This window comes from Anomaloglossus baeobatrachus, chromosome 7 (genome assembly GCF_048569485.1).
Source record: "Anomaloglossus baeobatrachus isolate aAnoBae1 chromosome 7, aAnoBae1.hap1, whole genome shotgun sequence".
Classification (NCBI taxonomy): Eukaryota; Metazoa; Chordata; class Amphibia; order Anura; family Aromobatidae; genus Anomaloglossus; species Anomaloglossus baeobatrachus.
This window is the reverse complement of record NC_134359.1, coordinates 93,602,637-93,626,922: the sequence shown is the minus strand read 5'-3', so window position 1 is coordinate 93,626,922 and position 24,286 is coordinate 93,602,637. Positions and strand designations below refer to the sequence as shown.

At 46.2% G+C, this 24,286-nt stretch overlaps 1 protein-coding gene across 2 annotated transcripts in view; it reads left to right on the top strand.

The window, feature by feature from the left end:
- DRC11 (dynein regulatory complex subunit 11) overlaps positions 1-24,286 on the top strand; it is a 438,498-nt gene that overhangs the window by 89,128 nt on the left and 325,084 nt on the right. For both annotated transcript variants that reach the window (XM_075317481.1, XM_075317480.1), the window contains exon 3: positions 20,210-20,329. In XM_075317481.1, the coding sequence (XP_075173596.1) occupies positions 20,210-20,329 (120 nt within the window). The remainder of the gene's footprint in view (positions 1-20,209; positions 20,330-24,286) is intronic.

The window sequence follows — 24,286 nt, the reverse complement described above, 5'->3', positions numbered from 1 at the left end:
GTGGGGATTAAAACGTACCTGGATACACACAGAGGAGTCATAAAGTGAATGGAGGTTGACGTTTTTCCAGACTGGGTCGGAAAAATTGTTATAATCTCATGCCAACAATGTCTGTGTCTCAGTAGTAATGTTTTTAACAGCTTTAGAAAGGTTTGGTGCAGCTATAAGTGAACCGACAGAACCACGCAACAACGGTACAATGCTGCAGAGTAATAATAATGGACTCATTGGTGTTAGTAGTGGACACACTGGGTATAATAGTGAACATAAAGGGTTTGTCCATCTAAAACAACATACAGAGTGAGTGCAGACTTGTTAATCCTTACAGTGTGTGCTCTGTGTGCTGTTAGGATTCGCTGGTGTCGGTGCCTGGTATGGTGACCATGTGGCTGCGAGTATACAATATGCAGACTCAAGGCCAAAATCCAATTACACTATTTCCGGCATCGTGCAATACACTTGCATTGTGTGACGTCTGCCTGGGATCACACTTAGGATGGCTCTCACGGACAGACAATCGAGGCAAGCTGCCCACTCAGCAGGATTCCAAGTACCCCGTAACCCATTAAAAGGGATCTTGAATTACTACAGGGTTCAGGAGGTTACTGGCTATGGAAGGCTGCAATCCAGAGAAGAGCAGTCATGAGGTAGGGTCAAAACCAGGAGGTACAAAAGGAGGCAAAATCGGCAGGCAACAGCATAGTCAGGAAATCAGGCTAAGGTCAAACCGGAGATGGCAGCAAAGTACAAAAAACGGCAGGTAGGAGAGTAGTCAGAGAGCAGGCAGGGGTCAAAACACGGGGATCAATACAACAAGGACAGGGTGTTAACCATGGCCACAGCAATAAAACTACATGACTATATCTGGTGGCGACCAGCAGACTGGATGAGGAATAAGAAGGCTGTGGTGTCTTCCCATTTGCTATGGCTGAAAGGTGGGAACTTCAGTTGGAAGGCACATGCCACCATAGTCACCAATTGGTACTGCAGATGTCAGTGAAACCCATCTTAGTGGATGGATGGAGCCTGTGCCCACCAGAGCCACTGGTACTGACTCCTTCCCTATCACCAGCACTGCCCATGGCCGGAATACAGCGGTGCCTGGGGACCGAAGCAGAAGTTGCGGGAGTGGATTCCGGTGGAGACGTGACACATTGATTGCGTTGGAAACAGTCTAGTCGGATTCTGGCCTGGAGTCTCCATATCACATGTCCGCCCCTGCTTGCACTGACACCAGCAAATATTGAGGCAGCTTGATCATTAAAAATGCTTTTTCAGCATCCTAAACCGATGGCCTATCCTTAAAGGGTTTTCATGCAATAGTCATTTATCACCAAAGGTTAGTCTAATCACTGGGATCCTCACCCAATTCTGGAATGTGACTCCTGAGCCTCCTGTTGTCCCTCACTGCACAAATACATTAACAAGGAGTTAAACCCCTTTAATATAGACAATGGGGCACATCTATCAATGCTGTCTAATTCTTTGTGCAAGCTTAGACTAGACAGTTTTAAAATGCACATGATTTATTATAGTGGTTCATGCATTTGCTTTATCTGCTGTATTTTAAGCTTTCATAGACTAAAGGGTGCTTTACATGCTGCGACATCGCTAACGATATATCGTCGGGGTCACGTCGTTAGTGACGCACATCCGGTGCCGTTAGCGACATTGCAGCGTGTGACACCAAGGAGCGACGATCAACGATCGCAAAAACGACAAAAATCGTTGATCGTTGACACGTTGCTCCATTTCCAAATATCGTTGCTGCTGCAGGTACGATGTTGTTCGTCTTTCCTGCGGCATCACACATCGCTGTGTGTGACACCGCAGGAACGACGAATATCTCCTTACCTGCGTCTACCGGCAATGAGGAAGGAAGGAGGTGGGCGGCATGTTCCGGCCGCTCAGCTCCGCTCCTCCTCTGCTATTGGACGGCTGCCGTGTGACGTCGCTGTAACGCCGCACAAACTGCCCCCTTAGAAAGGAGGCGGTTCGCCGGCCAGAGTGACGTCGCAGGGAAGGTAAGTCCATGTGATGGGTGTTAGCGATGTTGTGCGCCACGGGCAGCGATTTGCCCGTGTCGCACACAACCGACGGGGGCGGGTACGCTCGCTAGCGATATCGGTACCGATATCGCAGCATGTAAAGTACCCTTAAGGCTTCACTCACACTTCTACTTTTCATGTATGTGTGATTTTCATGAATATAACATGTATCCATTACAGTCTATTGAAATGTTCACATGTCCATTTTTTGCAATCCATGTGTCCGCACATATGTAATGAGGCATGTCCAATTCTGATCGGAGTCACAGAATGCTATGGGTTTATGATTCTGTGCCATCGGTGTGCAATCCGTGTGCTGTCCGTGATTAACATTGTAATGGGTAAGAGAACATTTTCAACTTTGATATTTTTTTTTTGGCATGACAAAGAAAACACTTATGTAACATTGATGCTAAACGCATGGACTAAACACTGATGAAATCTAATCCAAAATGCTGTTAAAAATCCCTGACTAAAGAAGGTCACCAATTATTTGGCTTAGACATGTACAATATGGATATTGGGACAACAACTTATATGTAAAAACAAGAACTTCTTTATTGTTTAATCCATTAGATCGTTACTCATGTTATCTCGGTGTTCACACTTCTGATGCTTTTCCGGTGTTAAACAAGCCCTTAATAATAGAGGCTTAATGCATTCTGGTATGGCCTGTACATTAACAAAATTCTTATCATCTGGAATGGCATTGTGGCAGCCATACCAGATTTCATCAACTATCTCTATATCAAAGAGTTTAATGTTAGATTTATATCCTCCTTTACAGACAATAAAGTTTATTTTCTGAATATCAAATTAAAATGAACCTCCATTCTAGGTACGGCCCATACTTCCATGTACCATAAACTGATGTCGCATAGGGACTACTGGTGTTCCGCTAGGTGCACGGAAACCCCCGATGAGCGCCGCAACACATAGGATACACATTACAATGGTGGATCTTGGTGCTAGGGAAATGAGAGCAGGGTCACCTCCTAATCTCAATATAAATCCAAAAGCGGAAATAGAGATCCATAATTTATATATGCATGTCCACCAAACAAAGTATATAAACCTACATTAGACCTGCGTAGTCACATAGTGCATCACAGAAAATACACAAAATTTCAAAAAGTATACAAATTTTATTAACATGATACCAACAGCACAGTATATCACATGATTAGAGACGGATATCAAAAAACACACAGTAAAAAGTAGTTACCCATTAAAAACACAGAAACAATCCTGGGACAGTGTGGTATTAGAGTTGGTACATTGTAGTGGTCAAAAAATGGATATATGCATACACCCCAAAATACATCAAGGGTAATTTCATAAGACCGACAGTCTAATAATCATAGAAAAGGTGTATGAATATATCCCAAGTACATCAGAAATAATCATGCAAAAAACTGACACTCCAGCAGGTATAAGTAAGTGCTGATGTTTGAATTACCACACCATGCAAATGCATACATATTATACATATGAAAAACCACCGCGGATTACATGAATCAGAGCATACAATTCTGCAATTGAGTTTTAGTCATTACCCATGTAAAGGTTTTGCCAGCATTCAGGTCAATAAAAACCCCAAATACATGCCATGCCATCCTATCACCCAGGAGGGGGGAGGGGGGAAAAAGAATGACCAAAACCTGTAAGCTGCTGGAGGCAGATTTAGGAGTTGTTAGAGACCACTACCTGATGAACCACACTGCCCAGCACCTCTACGCGCGTTTCACACTCACTTCGTCAGGAGGTGCTGTGACAGGGAGATGGTCATCTTTTTATGGCGCAGGACTCACCTGAGGCCCATCAGTGGCGCGCAGTGGGCGGCGACGGCCATGCCGCCAACTCCAGCCGGCGTCCCGGAAGCCGCATTGCGCATGCGCGCTAATCGCTTCCCTCATTGGGCGCCGGCTGCAGGGGAGGGACATACACCGACACACAGAGCTTGCACGAGCATCAGCGAGCCCAGCGCCATCTTGGATGAGGGCAAAAGTATTGGCAACCAGCATAAATCAGGAAATCTCATACACATTTTGCTAGGATATTATTTTTGAGCAATAACCATATTATAAATATACGTTATCGCATAGAGGGTTGATAAGAATACATGATATCATAATCTGAGAGTTATGGAAACCGCAGCACACAGAAATACCAAAAGACATTATTCGGCCATCTATAGTAAAGAGATTATTGATTATTTTATGGTCATCTCGTACGCTGCATATCCATAACCCAACAACTCACTATGCGTTCCATACAGGCTAAGATTAGATTACATCGATCAAACGTTTAATATACATGTTGATGCACATAAATCCTGGTGTATGATTCCATCATATTACGTCACTCAAACGTTTAATGTACAAGTTGATGCACATAGATCCTAGAGTATGATTCCATCATATATGTAGAGGGTGTACATTTCACACATAACTGACTTCCAAAAATTCGCTCTCACCAAGCCCTGTATATAAAAAAGTCAAAAGAAGGAAAAAGAGAATTAAAAAATTACCATAGAAATCAAACAGAGAGCAATAAGCCCAAAGAGGCAGCTCAAGTCAGACTCAGACAGTGAGTACCACACAGAACATGATTAAACAAGGAAAGTCAATATGTACCAAAAGACGCATGAGAGCAGGGTTTATGATATCATGTATTCTTATCAACCCTCTATGCGATAACTTATATTTATAATATGGCTATTGCTCAAAAATAATATCCTAGCAAAATGTGTATGAGATTTCCTGATTTATGCTGGTTGCCAATACTTTTGCCCTCATCCAAGATGGCGCTGGGCTCGCTGATGCTCGTGCAAGCTCTGGGTGTCGGTGTCTGTCCCTCCCCTGCAGCCGGCGCCCAATGAGGGAAGCGATTAGCGCGCATGCGCAATGCAGCTTCCGGGACGCCGGCTGGAGTGGGCGGCATGGCCGTCGCCGCACACTGTGCGCCACTGATGGGCCTCAGGTGAGTCCTGCGCCATAAAAAGATGACCATCTCCCTGTCACAGCACCTCCTGACGAAGCGAGTGTGAAACGCGCGTAGAGGTGCTGGGCAGTGTGATTCAACAGGTAGTGGTCTCTAACAACTCCTAAATCTGCCTCCAGCAGCTTACCAGGTTTTGGTCATTTTTCCCCCCTCCCCCCTCCTGGGTGACAGGATGGCATGGCATGTATTTGGGGTTTTTATTGACCTGAATGCTGGCAAAACCTTTACATGGGTAATGACTAAAACTCAATTGCAGAATTGTATGATCTGATTCATGTAATCCGCGGTGGTTTTTCATATGTATAATATGTATGCATTTGCATGGTGTGGTAATTCAAACATCAGCACTTACTTATACCTGCTGGAGTGTCAGTTTTTTGCATGATTATTTCTGATGTACTTGGGATATATTCATACACCTTTTCTATGATTATTAGACTGTCGGTCTTATGAAATTACCCTTGATGTATTTTGGGGTGTATGCATATATCCATTTTTTGACCACTACAATGTACCAACTCTAATACCACACTGTCCCAGGATTGTTTCTGTGTTTTTAAGGGGTAACTACTTTTTACTGTGTGTTTTTTGATATCCGTCTCTAATCATGTGATATACTGTGCTGTTGGTATCACCTCCTAATCTCACCTGAGGCTGAACCCTGCTCTCCCACACGTCCCTATACGGTTCTTTTATCCCGTCTCCAATAACGTACCTATCCCTATCTTTCCCTTTACTCAGCCCTGTCTAGTGTGCGGTAGTCCCACTCTAGGTTAAAAACACCTAGAGGACAGACAGACAGGGGTAAAATAAACAGCAATCATACAAAGCACTCCAAATGACCGGAGGAAGTAATGAAGAACAGACCAGAGGGGCAAAAAGCAAAAGAGAAGAAGGAAGGGAAAAACACAGCAGCTTTCACACAGCAAATGTTCTCTGAATGACTTCATGGTCCACAGCTCACAGGTTCCCTCTAGAGTCAAGCTAAGCAGAAACTATCACCAGCGTATACGTGGGCTGGGAGAGAAGTCTTTATAGCTGAGGTAATTAGCAATGAAGAACAGCTGGCTCTAGATTTCATTCAGAGTTTTGGGAGAGCAGATGAACTTCCTAGCCCTAGCAGTGCTGGATAAAGAAGAATCTGCACAGCCAACAGTAATAAACTGAACAAGTGTGTATGAAGCCCTGCTGTCACGGTTTCCTCTCCCTGTTGCCATGGCTAGGGGTGGAGCCTTCTCCCAGGCCTCACTTCTGGAGCTGGGATGCTTTAAATACTGTCATCTCCGGTGAACCAGCGTCGGCTATAAGCTTAGCGCTGCTTTACCTGTGAGTGCTGGTTCCTGTAAGTGTGATCCTGATATGTTCCCTATCTGTGCCCTAAGTCTCTGTCTGTGTTCTGTCCCCTAGTCATTCTGCTGTTCCTCTGTCCCACCTCCTTCCTTCCCACAATAGCTCCGGTTGTTCCCCCCTCACCTACCTCCCCACTCGGTTGTTTCCTCTGGTTCTGACCTCGGCCTGATCTCAACTCTGCCTCTGCCAGTTCCTCCGGTCTTCCTGCTGCTGCCCATACTGTGTCTGTGTGTATGACCCGGACCCGTCTGACCATCCCCCGCATGCCCCACAGCTTCAGCTGTCCGGCTGATGCTTGCAGACACTGCATCAGCACACACTGGGAGTTCCCCTCCTTGCTCATTCAGCTCCGTGTAGTGTCTTTCCTTGCAGGACTCCAGCTCCCCCTGCTGGCAGCCTGACACTTGCACTGTGATCTCCTGACAGCAGAAATAGGAGGGATCATTCTCTGTCATAGTCCCCTCGGGACAATACCCCTCTCCTAAGAGGGATTCTGAACCTTCAGGACCAGGCCTGTCAGGATGTGAGGAATGAATAGACTGGACCTGTCTGTTGGTATGGACAACAGATGCTAGTACCACATTCTCTCCTCTGGACCGTAACCCTTCCAATGTAACAAGTATTGAAGTGACCGGCATACTAAGTAAAAAACAATAGTCTTGGCTATCTGAAATACTACATTTCCATCAACAACAAGCAGGGAAGGACGTAGCGGAGCTGGTTCCAAGAAGCAACATATTTTTTGAGGTGACAACAATGAAACACATTATAAATTTTGCACGAACTCAGTAATGCAAGTCGAAAGTCTACCGGATTGATAATGGTAACTATCTTATACAGCCCAATTAATCTGTGTCCAAACTTCCAAGAAGGGACCTGCAACTTAAGCGGGCTTTACACGCTACGAGATCGCTACAGCGATCTCGTTGGGGTCACGGATTTTGTGACGCACATCCAGCCGCTGTTGCGATCTCGTTGTGTGTGACTCCTAATGACTCCTAGGAGCGATTTTGGATTGTTGCAAAAACGAACAAAATCGCTCCTCGTTGAGATGGGGGTCCATTCTCAATATCGCTGCTGTCGCGTGGGCGAAGTTGATCCTCATCCCTGCGGCAGCACACATCGCTACGTGTGACGCCGCAGGAACGAGGAACTTCTCCTTACCTGCCACACGCCAGCAATGAGGAAGGAAGGAGGTGGGCGGGATGTTCGTCCCGCTCATCTCCGCCCCTCCGCTTTGATTGGCCGGCTGCTTAGTGACGTCGCGGTGACGTCGCTGTGATGCCGAACGTCCCTCCCCCTTGAGGGAGGGATTGTTCGGCAGTCACAGCGACGCCACCGACCAGGTAATTGCATGTGACGCTGCCGTAGCGATAATGTTCGCTGCAGCAGCGATCACCAAATATCGGCATAACGATAGGGGCGGGTGCTATCACGCTCGCCATCACTAGTTTCGGCTAGCGATGTCGCAGCGTGTAAAGCCCGCTTTAATGTTCTTGGTAGACAGCCACACTATATCATCAACACACAAGTCCAGAGCAGCCAAGCGCTTATAATCATCTATACTTTTATATTTGGCACCCATCACCCTGAAACTATTCAGAACCCCTCGCCACACAGCAGAAATGGATGAGAACTGCTCTTCCCAAGAAACTCCCGAGGAGCAGTTTCCATTGAGGATGCAAAATTGAAAATGAAAACCATATGCCCCAAAAAACAGGGACTTGCCTGTAGATTTGTGACAACGGTTATTTACTGCAAACTCTGCAAGAGGTATAGGACCCAATCCTCTTGATTATAAGAAACAAAACACCTTAAATATGTCTCAAGTATTTGATTCACCTGTTCAGTCTGCCCATTAGACTGATGGTGAAGGGCGGACGAAAATGAAAGATGAATCCCTAGGCGAGCACAGAATGCCTTCCAAAACTCGGATATGAATTGGGTTCCATGATCTGTCACAATATCAGAGGGAAGCGCATGCAGTTTAACAAGCTCATTGAGAAATATTTGCGCCAGCGTTTTTAGCACTCAGAAGAGCAGATAAACCAGTAAAATTAGCCATTTTGCTAAACCTATCAACCACTACCAGAATTGCAATCTTACCAACGGACATGGGAAGATCAGTGATAACATCCACTGACAGGTGTGTCCGCTGTGTGTGAGGAAGTACCAAAGTTTGCAGAACCGAATATGGATGAATATAAGGGGTCTTAAAATGCGCACAAACATTGCAAGCTGTGACAAAATCCTAAACATCATGGTGTAGTTTAGATCACCAAAAATGACTAGATCAGTACCAGATGAGTTATCCTCTAGAGTTGGATTGAAAAGTGACCTCCGTATCGCTATATAAAGCACAGGAGCAGCCAGCAGGTCACAAACTGCAGAAGACAGGCAGGATAAAACATGAAGAAACCAGCAGGTGAGTATAAAACAGGGGGCAGGGGACTTAGATGTAGGCTGGACTCACACGATTGTATGTAAAAACGGTCCCATTCTAGTCCAGGAGAGTAGGACGATTTTTTTCTCGCTTGTCATCCGTGTGCAACTCGTTTTTTTTCTCAGCAGCTATTAGTCATTTACCGGACCATTTACACTGCTCTGTCCTAAATGATAGAATTGCATCCATAAAAACGGACGTCACTAGGTTGGTCCGTGTGATGTCCGTTTGATGTCTGTTTTTTACTCACACCCATTGACTTGTATTGGCGAGTCTCGGATGTTTTCAGGATACAATCGCAGCATGTTGCGACTTTTCTCACCTCCAAAATCTGGATGCAAGAAAACCTGACCAACTGCTCTTCCTTATTGACTAACATTGGTCAGAGTGCAATGCGAGATTTTCTCACATTGCACGCGTTCATTTTAGACACTCATGTGAGCGTACCCTAAAAGGACCACTTCAGTGGTAAAATTAAAAAAAAGCTGGCGTGGTGCTTTAAATAGGCTACCCAATATAGTAATGACATCTCTATAACTAAGACCCCCTTCACACGTCCGTGTCTCCAGCACGTGTTTGGTCCATTTCCTCACGTGCCGGAGACACAGGCACACGTAGACCCATTAAAATCAATGGGTCTGCGCACACGTGCGTGTTTTGCCATGGACCGTGTGTACATGTGGAGCATACGTGTGTCCGTGTCCTCCACACGTAGACATGTCCATTTTTCTCCGGCATCACGCGTGTCACATGGACCGCACGGATAGGATCCGTGTGACACGCACCAGAGAAAACACACGTGTCTGTGAAAAAAAAAAATTCTATATTCACCTTCTCCAGCACTGCTGTCTCTGCCGCTGCTGTCACTTGCTTCTGACCCCCGCTCATTATGCTCATTGCATATTTACTCCACTGTGGCCGGAAGCAGCATCAACGGGGAGTCGGCAGGACCGGAGACCGAAGATCAGCACCACGGACAGCAATGCCAGGGACAGGTGAGTAGAAAGTTCCTGTTCTCCATGTGTTATCACGGATAACACATGGAGAACATGGAGAACACACGTGTGCCATAAACTCGCTTAGCATATGGTAAAAGATCTTTAGAAATACTTTTTCTAAAGAGCTCTCTATCTATGTGTGTCGCCCACCTGTAGCGGTCACCTCAGGGACGTCACTCCACCTTCTGGGACGCCACAGGGGCTCCACTTGATTAACGCTGGCAACAGGTATGTCAGGTTATTTACTTCTGAGTTGTGACGCCACTGTCGGTTTGCGGTCAGGGTTATAGGTGACCGCCACTGCAGTTTAACGAGTGTCTGGGGCTGATGGAATCTGCAGTCGGGTGGTATGGCCTCCCGAGAGTGAGGCTGGCCCCAGGGGCTCTGGTGTATGTGTGTAGAACAGCAGGTCACAGAAAAACTCAGTCTCAGTCCAAAGTGTCTTGCAACTTGTTTACTTACTTTTAGGTGGTTGGTGAGATACCCGGGCGATGCTGAGATTGTACCAGGTGGAACCAGGAACTCCTTCAGGCCGAATTGAGGGTAGCCGTTAACTCACCTTCCTAGCACTCCTTTTGTTTCGGATAACCCCTTACTTGCAGTATCGTGGGATTCATCCAGGGAAGTCGCTACTGCCTTTCCTCCCCTTTCTGGCCCATTTGCCGGCAGCGTGGACCGGGTGAGATGGCTTCTGGCCCTATCTCCTTATGGGTCCCCCTGTTGCTGCTGAGGCTCAAACTCTGTATATTTGGTGAGGAACCTCTAGTCCCCTCACCGGCAGGTTTAGCAGATTAGTAAATGGATGTCTGGCTCTAGGGACCTGTTCCCTGTGTGTGTCCAATCACCAGTAGTCCCCGTACTCTACTGCCTCTCTTCAGGTGTCTTTCAGACTGACTTTCTGGTCACTGTACTCCCCCGCTAACAGCTACCACACCTGCAGGGTCTGACTAGCTTGGCTGTACATCTGCTTCTTTCAGCAACTTCTGTACACTGCTCCAGACTGGCTTGCTCTTCCTCCTTCCTTTCTGCCACTGCAACCTAGCTTCCAGCCCCTCCACTGCACCCCTTGCTGAGAATTGAAAGCTAATCTCTTCAGAGGCTACCCAAGGGTTCCCTCTTAAGGTGTGGGACACCTGGTTGCTATGTGTCTGTGTGTACACACCTCATTCTGGCCTTTTGGAATTACCTGGAAGCACTGTCCCAGCATGGGTGCAGTACTCTGTGGTGCCTGACCAGGTCAGGGGCGCCACATATGGTACTAGATACAGGGACAGTTAGGCAGGGATTAGCAATATGTACCTAGAACTGCTCGTGGTCCTGGGTACATATTACACCTGACAGGTTCCCTTTAATGCCATAAACGTGTCAGAGATGTACATACTGAGGCAACATGAGTAAAGTTTTAATGAATTAACAATAAAGAAGTCCATGTTTTTGTTTACAAGTAGATGGGCCAATATCCCGTTTTTCCATCTCTATTATACTACAAGTCATCGGTTGGAATGGCACCAGCAATATTAAAACTATTGACTGTACAGGCACATGGTCTGATCACAGAAACCAAATAACAAAGGTAGATCTCGCACAGCTTAGGGTTAACTTTAGGCCAGAGTCACACGTGCGAGTGCCTCGCGTGTAACTCGCGCGAGTCTCTCATTGAATCAACCGGCAAGGACTCGCACTCTCCTGACAGGAGCGGGTTGGTTGCATGTATGTCTATGCAGCTGAGATACTCCTGTTCTGTGTGAGTCCATGCCGAGTGATTCAATGAGAGACTCGCGCGAGTTACACACGAGGCACTCGCAAGTGTGACTCTGGCCTTAGGATTACGGTGGCAGTAGAAAGGCGGCTCCAGTCCATTGTATAGCGCCGAATCTGAGGAGGTGCACACTCCGAAGGTAGCTCGTATCCAAGGCAAATTCACATTTGAAGAAGAGAAAAATGACTGGAAAGACTTGACAGTGCGAAACAGCCGTCGTCCTTGGGAGCCTGCACACGGCTTTGCCGCTGCTTTTTTAATACACACCTTTTCATAAAATAAAGTCGAAGTTTTTTATGCACACTGGAGTGGAGCAGCTCATTTTTCTCTTCTTCAAACATGGTCTGAGCATACCACATCTCCTGAGCAGGGGAGGAGGCAAAAGAGTATAAAGATATTACAGCATGGGATCACAAATTATTCTTTCTTTGAGGTAAAACATTTTTTAAAAACAGGCAGCGAAATGTTTTACCTCACAATCAGAGAATCAGATATTATCCCATGCTGTAATGTCTATACTTTTTTGCTTCCTCTCCAAACCAGGAGATGTGGTATGATCAGACCATGTCCCTGTACGGTCAGACACGGCCATTACACAGTACACAGCAGGGACACATATATAAAATTATCTCAGCACAGAAATATTGTTTTTAAACACAACAAATTTTGGAAATTATTATTATTCCACAATCCATTGATTAAAATCAACTTTGTTAGTGGAAAACACCCTTTTAAGTGATGGCCCTTTTCTAATAAATTGCACCATTTTCAGCAAGCAATGCCTCCTTGTCAGACAAGGTGCTGAAAGTGTCTAATACACATTAAAAATATAGTACAAATCATGGCTAAAATTACTCCCAAATTTTGGGTCATTAGTGCCTCATTTAAACGTCCATAGTTTTTTCCCTATGTTAAAACATTCGACCATTGTTCATCGTTGTCTTGAGTTCAAGTTTTGTCAGTCCTTGGACAGTGTCAGTTTTTAACACTAGTGTTTTTCATCAGTGATTTTTTGTTTCCATTAGTGAATAAAACTTCCAAGATTCTTCTCTACATTTCAATGTTAAGCATGGGCAGCACACCAGCTGATGCCATCTGCGTGCAGTCCGTGATGAAAATAGACTTGTATGGATAATTTTGATCCGTGAATCAGATCACGGTGATTTTTTACAGTCTACTCATTTTACAAAAAAACATGGCCATGTGAATAACCACATAGACTATAATGAATATATGTGCTATCTGGATAGACCATGTACCGTATGTGACTCAAGAACATCTGAAGGAGGACTTATGCGGGTGTCACACGGTACGATCTATCGTGCGATCGCACGAGCGATCGTACCTGCCCCCGTCGTTTGTGCGTCACGGGCAAATCGCTTCCCGTGTCGCACAAAGTCGTTAAACCGCCGTCACACGTACTTACCTGCAGAGCGACCTCGCTGTGGGCGGCGAACATCCTCTTCCTCCTGAAGGGGGAGGGACGTTCGGCGTCACAGCAACGTCACACAGACGCCGGCCAATAGAAGCGGAGGGGCGGAGATGAGCGGGACGTAAACATCCCGCCCACCTCCTTCCTTCCGCATAACCGGCGAGTGCCGCGGGACACAGGTAAGCTGTGTTCATCGTTCCCGGGGTGTCACACGTAGCGATGTGTGCTGCCCCGGGTACGATGAACAACAGGCGCCATGAAAAATAAACAATTTTTTAAAAATAAGCGACGTGTACACAACTCAGGATTTGTGAGTGATTCTGCGTCGCTCGGAGGTGTCACACGAGATGACGTCGTGAACGATGCCGGATGTGCGTCACGAAAACCGTGACCCCGACGATGCATCGCACGATAGATCATCTCGTGTGACGCCCGCATTAGCTTGATAAATATTCCTCAATGTATTATTGAATTGAGCCCCAATCACTAGAATAGTGATAGACTGAAGGAGGGAGCAGCAACGCAAATCATTGGCTTATCACAGCCTTTTACTGCAGTTCAGATACATTAATACATGTGCTATTGTGTCTAGCATTCGAGAACAGCCCCATTGACTTGAATAGTTGAATTGCAGCACCAGACACCGTCATACTCAAATACAATACTGTGCAAAAGTTTTAGACATGTGTGGAAGAAATGTGGCAAAGAATGCTTTAAAAAATAGAAGTATTAATTATTTATATCAATTAAAGAAGCCCTCCCATAAAAACATTTCTTTCAGAAAATGTGTGTATATGTGTATGGTGTATAGTGTGAGTGAATTAATATATTCACCTACAGCTGCTTTCTCCGGGATCCAGCACCGACCTTCTGCTCTTCTAAGTGATGTCACCGCACTGCATTCCTCCGGGTCACACTGTCTCTGCTTGATTTGGAAGTGGCTTTTACAATGTAAGTCTATGGTGCGTCAGAATGAGGCTCTATAGACTTACATCGTAAAAGAATCTTCCAGGTCAAGCACAGAGCATAGAGTGAGCCAACTAGTCTGACATGCAGTGACGTCACTCAGAAAAGGAGTCAAACAGTGCTGGATCCCCGAGAAAGCTGCAGTAGGTGAGTATATCACACTAGAACTACTTGCACATAAACACAGATTTAATGGAAAAGAAAACATTCATAGCAGTTTTTTAAAGTGTATAAGCAAAAGCTAAATCTAAATCAAATCAATCGGGTGCGACCACACTTTGCCTTTACAATGAACCTGACAGCTGGTATATGCTACCTGATCCAAAAGTGACATGAATCAGACTGGTTGTAAGATTTCATCATGTATAGCCTGCTTTACACCTTTCAATTAAGCATACGATATCGTATGTGATGTGACACACCCCCATCGTATGTGCGGCACGTTCAATCTGTTGACCGTGTCGCACAATCAATTAAAAGCTGTCACACATACTTACCCCTCCATACGACCTCGCTGTGGGCGGCGAACATCCACTTCCTGGAGTGGGAGGGACGTTCGGCGTCACAGCGACGTCACACGGCAGCCGGCCAATAGAAGCGGAGAGGCAGAGATGAGCGGGACGTAAACATCCCACCCACCTCCTTCCTTGCGCATTGCCGGCGGGACGCAGGTAAGATCTGTTCATCGTTCCCGGGGTGTCACACACTGCGATGTGTGCTGCCTCGGGAACATTGAACAACCCAACGTGCAATTTTTAGGAAATGAACGACGTGTATGCGATGAACGGTTTTACGTTCAATCGCAGTCGCACGTAGCTGTCACACGCTACAACACCACTAACGATGCCGGATGTGCGTCACTTACGACGTGACCCCGCCGACACATCGTTAGATATCTTGTAGCGTGTAAAGCAGCCTTATGTTTGGCTCTGAAATGCTGCGTAGACTAGTCTGTTGCAGCCCAATAAATCAACGTTTAATTCATCAGTCCAGAGCACCTCCTGCCATTTTTCTACAATTGAGTTCCTATGTTTTGTACATAGTCGAGCAGCTTTGTCTTTTTTTCCATGATGAAGTTATGACTATTTGGCTGCAATTTTTCCATGAAGACCACTTCTGGTCACACTTCTCCAAGATAGGTGTAGCTGGGTAACACTAGTTGCTGCCAGTTCTGAGCTGATGACACAGCTGGACATCTTCTGATCTTGAAGGAAAGTATGCATGATGTACTTTTACTCAGTTGCACTAAGTTACTTTCCAACCACTGCATTTATGATCTTCATTATTGCCCATTACTTAGTGTTTCTTTAAAGAGGTTGTCCACTACTTTGATATTGATGGCATAACCCTAGGATAGGTAATTAATGTCTCATTGGCCGAGGTCCAACACGCCACACCCCCGCTGATCAGTTGTTCTCGGCACCGGCGGCGGCAATAGGCAGCCAGAAATGCTCAGTTCCGGCGCTGCTCCGCCTTCTGATAGCGGCTACAGCCGGGTACTGCACATCTGGTCCCTATTAATTAGAATGGGAGTGCAGTACCAGTGTGCGGCCGCTTTCAGAAGATGGAGCAGCACCAGAACTGAGCATTTCCAGCTGCCTGCTGCCGTCACCGGGAACAGCTGATCGGTGGGGGTATGGCATGTCGGACCCTGGCCAATCAGATATTGATGACCTATCCTAAGGATAGTCCATCAATGTAAAAGTAGTGGACAACCCCTTTAACGGGGCTTCACCAGCACATCTTGAAACACCAATCTGCTTTTAACTCTTTACCTGTGAAACACCTTGCTGATGCAGTATAACTACCTTATGTCTTTTTGCTGTCATCAGACTGGCCATGGTAAATATATCAAGGGTAAAACCTGGCTCAACCACTTAAATTAGTGTAGGTGCTCTGGAGAAAAACAGGTAATATAGAAAATGTACTCCGGCACACTAAGGAATATCATGAAAAAGAGTCCAAAACGGTGCTCAAAAAAACGTTTTTATTAGAAATGAGTATTTTGTTCCGACGTTTCAACCCGTTAAGGGTTTTCTTCAAGGACTATGGTAGACGAAACTAAAGTTCTTAAGTAAGCACCAAGTCACGTTAGGTGAAGCAGATTTTTAATGTCCAAAATGGTACTAAGAGGACCAGTATTGGGTATTAGGACATCAGTTCGTGTGGGTAGAGAGAAAAAAAGGGCCACAGCCGTTCTTGCGAGTGAAGCTAGTGTGTTAATTCCATAGGAGTCATAGGAAGACTAATCCTTGTAAGCAAAGCTAGTATGTGCCAGGGGTCCAAAGCCACGATTTAAGTTAGATTAAAGCCAATGTGGGTAGATAGTTCATACATGAATATGGGAGTAGGTCGTAAACAATTCCACAGGAATACTGGGGAAACTCACCACAGAATGTGGATCTCACGGGTGTTATGCTGTATCAGCCTCAGGTCAATACTTCTGTGATCCAATAGGATAATCAGATGGTGAGTGTTTGCTTATATAGTGGTAGCTGTGTAATGCAAGTGAGGCTACATCAGCTGTGGGATAGGTCTGCAAGGTTCAAAGTGTGTTCACCATAAGTGGAGTGGTTGCTTTCCTATGCTGACTGTATATATGTTCTATATATGAGCTGGCCAAAGGCTCTGTGTGGAAGGATCGCCACGTGTGGGACGCCAGATCTGGTCTGGCGTCCCACACGTGGCGATCCTTCCACTCACCATCTGATGATCCTATTGGATCACTGAAGTATTGACCTGGGGCTGATACAGCATAACACCCGTGAGATCCACATTCTGTGGTGAGTTTCCCCAGTATTCCTGTGGAATTGTTTAGGACCTACTCCCATATTCATGTATGAACTATCTACCCACATTGGCTTTAATCTAACTTAAATCGTGGCTTTGGACCCCTGGCACATACTAGCTTTGCTTACAAGGATTAGTCTTCCTATGACTGCTATGGAATTAACACACTAGCTTCACTCGCAAGAACGGTTGTGGCCCTTTTTTTCTCTCTACCCACACGAACTGATGTCCTAATACCCAATACTGGTCCTCTTAGTACCATTTTGGACATTAAAAATCTGCTTCACCTAACGTGACTTGGTGCTTACTTAAGAACTTTAGTTTCGTCTACCATAGTCCTTGAAGAAAACCCTTAACGGGTTGAAACATCGGGACAAAATACTCATTTCTAATAAAAAAGTTTTTTTGAGCACCATTTTGGACTCTTTTTCATGATATTCCTTAGTGTGCCGGAGTACATTTTCTATATGGCCATGGTAAATGACCTGTGACATAAAACATTTTTCTACAACCTCACCTTTGTTGCAGAGTTTGGCTGCTCCTCACCCAGTTTCAGGCCTTCTGCACAGCTGTTTCTGTTTTAGTTAATGACTATGTTTAAATCTAAGTTTGAAAATGAAAATCATTATCACCCATTTGGCATGATTGTTTACTGGGATATACAAAAAATGTGCGGCGCACCTGTCCCCTGAGTGCTCCAGTTCAACAGTTCAAGAAGGGATCCAGCATTTCTAAAAGGGTAGACTTTATTCTATAAGTTTAAAAGCATTACGAAAATGGAAACAAAGGGGAGACCAATCATGATATTGGTTTTCCTTGTTTCCTTGAAATGCGTAAACCATTATTATGGTGGACCTCCATTTTGTCTGTTTCCATATTTTGTAATGCTTTTTAACTGATGGCATAAAGTCTACCCTTTTAGAAGTTCTGCATCCTTTTTTTGGATATTGTACTTGGTTACTCATACACTTTTTATATTCATAAAAAATTCCTGACTTTGTACAAGTACAGTGTACCTAGAACAATTTATGCTGTTTTGGAGGTAAAGGGCAGTAACACCAAAGGCTGATTTGACCTAAGGCCCTGTCACACACAGAGATAAGTTTGTGGCAGATCTGTGGTTGCAGTGAAATTGTGGACAATCAGTGCCAGGTTTGTGGCTGTGTACAAATGGAACAATATGTCCATGATTTCACTGCAACCACAGATCTGCCAAAGATTTATCTCTGTGTGTGACGGGGCCTTTAGAGTTCTCTTTTATTCATTCACTTTTCATTTTGTTAAGTGATAATAAGAAATAATTGACACTTCTGTTTTTGAAAGTATTCTAACTTTGCAGCAGTTTTTCCACACGTACCTAAAACCTTTAGACAGTATCATACTGTGAGTAATGCTCACGGCCAGTGTAGGGGCAGCGGGCGGGATTAGTGGAATCACTTGAACACAGGGGGAACCTGGACTTACCCTATAGTGTGAGGGGCTTTACTCAGCGCCCACTGCGAGGCAGATGTCATGTACCACTCCCATGGCTGTGACCGGAACTGTGGCAGCTGACCCCCAAGGCAGGAGACAGACTCAGGAATAGCCGGGTACAGGTGGGGTGACTGAGGCAGGCTGGACAGGTGGATACGGACAAAGGTGGGCACGGCCGGGATAGTCAGGTATGGGAAGGCAAGAACTGGAGACAGACACAAGGATAACGAGATAGAAGCTCAGGATCTGACAACTTGCTAGGTAACAGATTGGGGACTGGCTGACTAACTAGAAGCATTGTGCCAGCACCTCCCCTAATGGGAGGGTGCCTTAAATACACAGTGCCTCTCAGCCATAGGTTTAAAGGCATCTCCAGGAAATGGCATGCCAGCCCTTTAAGAGGAGGGCCGGTGCGCATGTGTACCGACCTGAGACGGGCCCGGCCGCTTCCTCCGCTTGCTCGGGCCGAGCTGCTCGAGGTCCAGGCTCGAGTTGTCGGTGGCACGAGCACCTCCGGACCGGGGGCCTTGTCGCTCTGTTAGAGGGGAGAGGTAACGGGGTGCTGGTGGTGGTGTGGGACGAGGCGCGCAACCGGGGAGGGCCGCGTTGCCGTCCTACGGGTCGTGACGCCACCGAGGGGTCGTCGTGACGGGATGCACCACCGCTGCGGCTGGAGTGAAGGCAGGCTCGTCCGGGATTGGTGTTGCGGCCGCAGCTCAGATGTCAGCCCCTCCGTGGGTAGGGGCGGTGTGTCCCGGAGCCCCGGCTTAGGGGACTGCAAGCGCTGATGTTGTTGTCGGGGTGCAGGGTGCCGTGCCGCGGTGTAGTGTCGTGCCCGGATGGCACTGGTGTACTCACGATTAATTTCACACTCAGAGTCACTGGTAAACCAAAGTTCAGATGTGGTCGGTCCCCACGGCCGGCTGCTGATGTCCCCTGTGGGGTTGATAGTGGCCCCTTTCCCGTACACCTCTGGTAGTTGTGTTTTGGCTCCCCTGCCTGGGCAGTGGTAGCCCACTCCCTGGCGTTGAGCTGCCAGAGGAGCCCTCGGTTGCCCACAGACGCTGGCCCGTCGGGTGTTTGGCCCTTGGCGGTGGCGCTCACCCGGTCTCGGTGGGCTTTTGCCTTCTTTCGGGACTTTGGGTGTGGATGAACCCGTGCGGTCCAGCCAGCAATCAGTTAATTTGCCTATACTCAGTGGCTTCTAAGCTAGGACGGGGTCTGAGTACCCGGTTTCTGGTGCTCCGGTACACGGTTGAATCCCCAGTTCAGGACCGGCGGGCTCCCACCCAGGCCTGGTCCGTACGGTTCCGCCGGTTGCTGTACTGGTACTCCTGCAGGTGGCCACCACCGCCTGCCTGCCAGAAGTTTCAAGGGTCCCAAGCTCCTACCCGGGTCCCTGACAGCTGCTCCACTACCACTCACTGTCACTGTACAAACTCATCTGGTTGAACTTCCTGCCTCAGGACAGTAGTCTCCTCGGTGGGCGTGTCTTTCCGCCTGACTCCGCCCACCTGGTGTGCTCTACTGGCCCTGAGGGAGGCATCAGGTCTCCCTTTCGGGTGAGTGTGTGTGACCTCACAGGGGGTGGGGGTGTGTGTGTATGTGGTAGGTGTTATTACCTGTGACCCCTGGAGTCCAGGGCGTCACACATGCGCATCTTAGGTGTGGCATATACAGGGTCTGGGAGGGGAAGGAGGAAGCAGCACATATGCATGGCCAGACGAGTGCAGGGGAGAACGCGACCTGGCCGGGGTGGTGAATAAGTCGGCGTCTCTGTAGAGATGCCAGTGCTACATTGTCCTATGGTGAGTACTTCAGTAACGGAGATGTAGTGAGCGCACTGAACTCTCCTGCTTATCGTGCGGTTCCTGCAGGGAGGACAGTTAACTAGTCCCACATTGTGAATAAATATTAAGGCTTAACAATGCATCATTTTTTTTATAGGAGAGTTTGGAAATTCCAATTCCAAAATACTTCACCAAGGAAAAAATGAAAGTACTGAAGGATCGTGAACGAATACTTTCCCAGATATTGGAGCGTAATGGAGCCAAAGACACAGAAGTGGTAAGCTTGCCTGAAGACCAAGTGTATAAGATATGTCCAAAAGATTATAATATAATCTATATTAATCCTTCATTGCAATTCAAAATAATTAGTTAGTGTTCAAAAATTAAAAGTCTGATTTATACAGATGGTCCATTCTGCTTGCAGAAGATTAGCATATTTACAACCAACTTGAAGATAGCTCTTAAATGCAGAGGCGGGACGATCGCAATCACAGTATTTACCAGTAGGTGGACAGTAAATACCCAGAGGGGGCAAGTATATACCAGGAGGGGCCCAGTATGGAGACATATATATCAGGATGGTGACATATATGCTAGGATGGGAACATATATACCAGGATGGGGGACATTTTTACCAGGATGAGGTTATATATACTCCAGGTTGTGGGATAGAATGGGGAACATATATACTAGGATGGAGGACATATATACCAAGATGGGGACATATATACCAGGATGGGAACATATATACCAGGATGGGAACATATATACTAGGATGGGATCATATATACCAGGATGGGGGATATACTTACCAGGATGGTGGGACATGTATGCTAGGATTGGATGGGGGACATACTTACCAGGATGAGGTTTTATATACTCCAGGTTGTTGGCTAGAATGGGGAAAATATATACTAGGATGGGGAAATATATACCAAGATGGAGACATATATACTAGTATGGGAACATATATACCATGATGGGGGGGAATATATACCAAGATTGGGGACATATTAACCAGGAAGGAGCCCAGAATGGGGGACATTATAACAGGATGGCTCAGTGGTTAGCACTGCAGTCTTGCAGTGCTAGGGTCCTGGGTTCAAATCCCACCAAGGACACTATCTGCAAGGAGTTTGTATGTTCTCCCCGTGTTTGCGTGGGTTTCCACCGGGTACTCTGGTTTCCTCCCACCCTCCAAAGACATACAGATAGGGACTCTAGATTGTGAGCCCCAATGTGGACAGTATGACCAATGTATGTAAAGCGCTGTGGAATTAATAGCGCTATATAAATAAATAAAATTATTATTATTACTACATAATGGGGGGAACTCGTATGTCTTTATAGGATTTAGAACTCTAAATGTATGCATACATAATATACTTACATCTGACTAACATAAGAATGGGGGGCCAGGTCCAAATTTTGCACCAGAGCCCATTGAACTCTAGTTGCGTCACTACTTTTATGGCACCTTTTGGGAATAGGCATATTTAGTGTAAAGAGCTGGATTACACCTGTCAAGCTTGTCTCATTACACATAATGGGACTGAGTCCTTAGCAGTAAGTATACGGCTCCCACAGAGATCAGTGTTATATCCTCTGAATGTGATCTGTCTCTGTAAATGTGCCCCTCGGATTATTACATTCTATTAATCCTCATTCCACAACACCGCACTGGCATTACTACGGTAATACTTCTGCAATGTCCTGTATTTCCAAGTAGGGTGAGACCTAAAACTAAAGGAACACAGACATAAGGATCAGCAGTTTCCTATCTATAGTACATAGTAGGTGTCATGACACTTGATTTTATCCAGGTCAGAACCAATCTTTTACAAAGATAAGTCAGTCCTATATTTAGCTACCTTCAACCACCAGGTACCGGCTGTTTAACCCATCCTTCAAAGTTATCGATGGGATTAAGCAGACATGACAGAGGTGCGTGGGATTTCCATTTAGCATTTACAGGTACAAGGTGTTACAGAAACACTAAGGGGTGCTTCACACACAGCGAGCTCGCTGCCGAGATCGCTGCTGAGTCACGCTTTTTGTGACGCAGCAGTGACCTCATTAGCGATCTCGCTGTGTGTGACACTGAGCAGCGATCTGGCCCCTGCTGCGAGATCGCTGCTCGTTACACACAGCCCTGGTTCGTTTTCTTCAAAGCCGCTCTCCCGCTGTGACACACAGATCGCTGTGTGTGACAGCGAGAGAGCGACAAATGAAGCGAGCAGGGAGCAGGAGCCGGCATCTGACAGCTGAGGTAAGCTTGTAACCAAGATAAACATCGGGTAACCAAGGTGTAATTAACCCGATGTGTATAGCAGCTAGGAGAGCAAGGAGCCAGCGCTAAGCAGTGTGCGCGGCTCCCTGCTCTCTGCACATGTAGCTGCATTACACATCGGGTTAATTAACCCGATGTGTATAGCAGCTAGGAGAGCAAGGAGCCAGCGCTAAGCAGTGTGCGCGGCTCCTTGCTCTCTGCACATGTAGCTGCATTACACATCGGGTTAATTAACCCGATGTGTACAGCAGCTAGGAGAGCAAGGAGCCAGCGCTCAGTGTGCGCGGCTCCCTGCTCTCTGCACACAGCGCTGGTAACTAATGTAAACATCGGGTAACCATACCCGATGTTTACCTTAGTTACCAGTCTCCGCAGCTTCCAGTCGGCGGCTCCGTGCAAGCGCAGCGTCGCTTGCACGTCGCTGCTGGCTGGGGGCTGTTCAGTAGTCGCTGGTGAGATCTGCCTGTTTGACAGCTCACCAGCGACCATGTAGCGATGCAGCAGCGATCCTGACCAGGTCAGATCGCTGGTCGGATCGCTGCTGCATCGCTAAGTGTGAAGGTAACATTAGCGTATCTAAACTCTAGTTTGTCCTCTGCACTATAAAACCATTTGTCTTAAAAGTAGATTTTCCAGGCAACCCTGATGCATCAATGGGATTTCAAGAATGTGTCGGCATAGCAAAGTGACCCACTGAGACATACTAATGTACTGTAGAAACAAATCAAAGCTTTTATGAGAGGTTATTATCATGTTAACGTGACAGCAACTGATACAGACAAGAAAATCAGTCTGACAACTTTTAGGTTCAATTTAGGTCTCTTTCGCCAGAAATGTAGATCTGCAAATCGTCTTGCCACTTTTAAGCTAATTAAATCTCTAAATTCACAAGCTAATCTTCCCATTTCTAGTAATGGCACCTGATAAAGCAGTCGGGATGGTGAATCTATTTACTTACTATATCTGCAGTATATCAAAATTTAGCATAACATCCTCCAGAATAATTGTGCTGATAAAAATAATGGTAGTATTTCCTGTGTCATCATCACAATCTTTCTTACATACCCGAAAGCTGGCCATATACAGTTAAGAGCAAAAGGGTAACAATGTTTTGAACTTTAGACTTTCAGACTCCATATCTCAACATTCACTACAGCTTCAAATGTGACACTATCTTCATTTTATAGACAATCATCTTGGCTATCTCATACATAAACTTCACTTGCATATAATTATTTATGCAAATTCTTGTCATGTTACTACACTGTTACTATTTTGTTCCTGGTGTTTGATAATCTTTTTCTTCCTTTTTAGTACAAATTACAACCTGTTCTCACATTCCCTAATAGCTCAGTGTTTTATAAGGTTTAATCAAAAGTAAAAGGTCACTGGTTCGAATCAAGGAGCAGCCATGAAAAAGATTTCCCAAGAAAAGAGAAACAGCATCATCCAGGTCACCGATAGCGGTCTCTTGGCCATGATAATTGCCAAACTTCATCATGTGAGTGCTATGATGGGTGAATATGAAATGAAGTCTGTCCATTAGTGATGAGCGAGTACACTTGTCACTACTCGGTACTCGCACAAATATCACTGTACTCGGGCTACTCAGCGGGTACCGAGTAATTTCGCTATACTCGTGCTGTACTCGTGGTCTTCATCCCTGCATGTTGGTGCTCTTTTGAGAGCCAGCCCTCATGCAGGGATTGGCTGGCAGACCACTGCAATGCCACAGCCCTGTTAGTTGTGGATTTGTAGTGATTGGCCGGCCCGCACAGCGTGACCGAGCCTTTATACCAGCGGGCGCGCTGTGCTCTGCACACAGCCATCTCGTATTAGCTGCACAGGCGCCTATGATTGGTTGCAGTGAGACACGCCCCCACTCTGAGTGACAGGTGTCTCACTGCACCCAATCACAGCAGCCAGTGGGCGTGTGTATACTGT